The sequence below is a fragment of the Battus philenor genome, unplaced genomic scaffold (assembly GCF_028537555.1).
Source record: "Battus philenor isolate CCGP_79_NKW_IND1 unplaced genomic scaffold, ilBatPhil1.0.hap1 SCAF_30, whole genome shotgun sequence".
In the NCBI taxonomy this organism is placed as follows: domain Eukaryota; kingdom Metazoa; phylum Arthropoda; class Insecta; order Lepidoptera; family Papilionidae; genus Battus; species Battus philenor.
The window spans coordinates 6,960,814-6,964,952 of record NW_027181694.1 but is presented as its reverse complement, the minus strand read 5'-3'; the positions used below and the strand labels follow the sequence as shown (position 1 = coordinate 6,964,952).

Genomic DNA, 4,139 nt, shown 5'->3' with positions numbered 1-4,139 from the left:
AACATTTTCCTGTTACTTTGCGCCCGCGCAGCCGCGAGAGCTGCAACATCCAACATGTCGCATCGGCGGTCAATCGATCATACTTTAAATAAATAATATCTTCAAATCCTTCCGCGACGATAGCGCTCCGCTGACGTCACCGCAGTAGGTACAGCGAAGCAATCGTCGTTCCGTACTAATCCCAAATCTGTTTTTCTTTAACAAAAACCAAATTAATCACAGAGATTAGATTGCGCGCCGCAATAAAAAGGCGACCGGACAGCTGGCGGGCATACTCGCCGCTCCCGCCATGCAGCTGCTCCTCGTCGCTCTCTGCCTCGTGGCGTCGGTCGCCGCCTACGAGCCCATCCAGCTGCACTACCACCAGAATGTGGGCGTCGTGGAGGCCGCGCGCATCCGCGCCGCGGAGATGGCGGCGGACTTCGACGGCTCCAGGATCGTGGGAGGATCCGCAGCTTCACTCGGCCAGTTCCGTCACATGGTGAGCTGTTGCAGACTGTTGACAAGTATTGCGCTTCAACTCCTCAAGAGCGCGTGTCAAAGCCTGCTTCAATATTTTGAATTTGAATTCGAATTTTCCAAACAAAGTTTACGAATCTGTTTTGCTGGTATGAGGCATATAGTCCGAACAGATTGTAGACTCTACTGCAAGTCAACAAGGGATATAATAAATTGTATTTTAAATAGAGAATGTTTGAATTTGAATTGCCTATTCAGTTTTTAGGCAAGCTCACATTCGATCAATCATTTATGAAATGAAATATGGGTAACTTTTCAGCATTTTTATGTATTTTTACCTCATAGGTTCGCCAATTAACCGGTGTTCTCGGGGCTGACGACCCACGTAGTAAGTTTAGAAAGGTGTCCTTACGTATTCACCATAATCGGCCAGACTGAATTAATCCCCGAGGGAGGCGCCGGTTTTCGTGTGCTGTCTGTACCAATTTAAAGCAACTTACTACTACATATATGCTTTAATTTTTCTACCGCTGGGGCCAAAACGTTCTTAAGTAGCGATCTCGATTCGGCAGATGCGGCGTGGGACGGCTCCCCACTAGGTGGACAGTGGCCGTGTATGGGCTGGAACATTCTGTTACCAGTTCATATTCGATAACTGGTTCTAACGCCACGTTTATGTTCTCCAGGGTGGGCTAGTGATCACCCTGACCAACGGAGCCACCTCCGTCTGCGGATCCTCGCTGCTGTCCCGCACGAAGCTGGTGACGGCGGCTCACTGCTGGTGGGACGGGCGCAACCAGGCGCGGCAGTTCACCGTCGTGCTCGGTTCCATTCGCCTCTTCTCCGGCGGCATCCGCGTCAACACCAACCGCGTGGAGATGCACGGCAGCTACTCGCCCAACAACCTAAACAACGACGTGGCCGTCATCACTGTCAACGCTATCAACTTGAACAGTAAGTCCACAGCCAGGGTCAGATTGAATTTATTCATTTATATCTATCATTGTCCACATGGGTTCATTTACTGCGAGCCCTCGTGTGAATGAACAAAGACCACAACTTGATGCATTTGGTACAGAATGCGATAAAGCTTCATTCGTTTGTGCTGAGCGCACAACAAACTCAGACGGGCACAATATTCTCAATACAATGAGGTCATCAGAAGACGCTGGATGCAGGCCGCTCCCAACCGGTTGTAATGAAGATCTATGCGGGTTGCCTGTGCCCAACAGTGGACATTCTATGGCAGTGATGATGATCACGTATATCCGTCTTTCCGTAACCAAAATTTGTATTTCCAGACAACATCGCTGCCATCAGACTGGCCACCGGCAGCAACAGCTTTGCCGGTGTCAACGCAGTAGCCAGCGGCTTCGGCAGGCAGAGTGACTGTAAGTGTCTTCGTTTCCACTTCTTCCTCAGCAGCTCCACATCTACATCTTTCTTTGGGAATTATACACTTGATAACCATCTCCCGACTGCTGGACCAACACGCAGGGGTTAATTTGTTCCCGGAAGAATCGCAGAATACGAAGTCACGTGCACCAGATGAATGTTTGGCGCAGAGCGACGTCGTACCCCCGCGCGCGCTCGCACAAGCGAACACCTGAACTGACAGACAATTCAATGCTTTCATTCAACTTGCGATGGATTTCATTTCGTGTCTACTCCGTGAAACTCAGCGGGTTGCAGTTAGTAGCGCACACGACACTGCTTGTTAAATAAAGTGGGCGCCGATACGTTGCCCCCGATGCTCGCTGTCTTGTTCGAAGTCACTCGCAGTGCAGCCCTCGACGCTCAAACGTACAATGTTTTATTTAAAATCTTGCATTAGAAGCTGTCCAACTGTCCGGACGCTCTCCGGGATGCTGTTATAAATGCGTATGCGCCGCTCATACAGAAATTGGCCAACGAGCCGAAGTCGAGTCGCGCGCACACAGAACAGGGTTTCGCTTCTGCTGTTTGTTATTTAAAAAACTCGACGTCATGGACACCGAGAACATAACTCACTTCAGTTCGCAACGACAAAGACGCCATGGAGCGCCTGGGCAGAACGCTCGATGGGCTCAACGGAGCCTCCCGACAAGTAGAATCCTTCCTTCAAATGACTACTGTCTACTTCGCGCCTACAAAAGTTATTGTTTTATGTTGCAGCCTCCGGTATCTCCAACAACCAGGCCCTACACCACGTGACTATGCAGGTGATCACCAACAACGTGTGCAGGAACACATTCGGCAGCACCATCATCGCGTCCACACTCTGCACCGCCACCACCGGCGGAAGAAGCACCTGCGGCGGGGACTCGGGCGGCCCTCTTGTCGCCAACAACCAACTGGTTAGTACTCCACCAGCTTTGGGTTACCTGTTGTACACAAGACATCTAGCTTTTATGAGTAGACGGGCTTAAAGATTATCAATCGGTATGGATCCTTAGCGCAGCGCAGGACATCCTCACAAAAGATCGACAGACGACGCTGTCAAGGTCGTCCTCGACGCAGGCTGCTCCCAAGCGCTTCCATTGGAAAGTTATTCGGTGTGCCCATGTTCAGGAGCGGTCGTGTTGCAGCTTAAATGATGACGACGATGGATCTCCCAACTCAGAGTAGAGTGGGGTGGAGTGGAGTCCTCTCCGACAGTGTCCACGTTGGCAGAGATCTCTTTATGCCCGTAAAGCGGAAATACCTTATCGGATGCCTGTATACTGAAACCATTGGTAGGGTTGTAAGACATACCGATGCCGCTTGGTATTCTGCTTAACACAAGTGCCGCGATACCTCTTTCAGCAAATCAACATCAGACTCTCACCTCTCGTTGTGCCAAATGTTTTTATCCATTTTGTCAGCGCATTAGAAGTTTACTGACGCCAGGCTCCTGTTGGTCACTAACGCACCTCGTTGCCCACAGATCGGTATCACCTCGTTCGGTTCAGCCAGCGGCTGCCAGAGAGGCTTCCCAGCTGGTTTCGCCCGCGTCACATCCTTCGCCTCCTGGATATCCGCCCGCATGTGAGCTGACTCCAGCGAGCTGTTTGCGTTTCAAATAAAGTGCACTCTGTAATGAACTTTAATCTTTTACTTTACCTTTTATACAACTTTTGAGAAACGGTTTTAAAACATGTTTTATTAATTTATCCAGACCATTATCCGCGTACGGCTTTTTAATTACAATTACTGCTTGGGTATGTCATGAAAAAATGCCGAAGTAAACCAACTTGATGGAAACTAAGTAGCGTACCAGAGTCGGAGTATGTTTATGTAGTTTTAAGCAGGCAATTACTGCGTGGACTTTTTATGAAAAAAAAATTTAAATAAAATTACTGCAACACAATGTACGACTTAGACGTCGCACAGGAAGCACGGGAACAGTACACCAGACGACATTTCATACAATATAAGTAAAGGACTAATATATAGCCACTTCCGCTATGTAGCAGTAGTCGTGCAATAAAGTGCACCGCCCGCCAGCCCGTTGATAAATGCGCGTGTAGTAAACAATGTGAAACACAACTACCACCGTTAAATCACTCAACACGTGTTTCACCCCTCCACGGGGCATCAGCCGAGTGCATTTATCAGCTGGCTGGCAGGCGGTGCACTTTATTGCACGACTACTGCTACATAGCGGAAGTAGCTATATTATAGTCATATTCTTACTTAGGGTGGACTTCCGCAAAGTAACG

At 49.1% G+C, this 4,139-nt stretch overlaps 1 protein-coding gene across 1 annotated transcript; it reads left to right on the top strand.

Annotated features, from left to right (window-relative positions):
• Positions 1–274: 274 nt before the first annotated feature.
• On the top strand, positions 275–3,521 carry LOC137927488 (collagenase-like). The gene is made up of 5 exons (XM_068771303.1): positions 275–481; positions 1,146–1,413; positions 1,761–1,850; positions 2,614–2,795; positions 3,365–3,521. The coding sequence occupies exons 1-5, from the start codon at positions 290–292 to the stop codon at positions 3,467–3,469; spliced, it is 837 nt and encodes a 278-aa protein (XP_068627404.1). The 5' UTR covers positions 275–289; the 3' UTR covers positions 3,470–3,521.
• Positions 3,522–4,139: the final 618 nt, after the last annotated feature.

Bases quoted from the DNA above. Each gene is read 5' to 3' on its own strand.
- LOC137927488 (XM_068771303.1), top strand. From the start codon at position 290: ATGCAGCTGCTCCTCGTCGCTCTCTGCCTCGTGGCGTCGGTCGCCGCC. The intron at 1,851-2,613 runs GTAAGTGTCTTC...TTTATGTTGCAG, and splicing joins CTTCGGCAGGCAGAGTGACT to CCTCCGGTATCTCCAACAAC. The intron at 2,796-3,364 runs GTTAGTACTCCA...CGTTGCCCACAG, and splicing joins TTGTCGCCAACAACCAACTG to ATCGGTATCACCTCGTTCGG.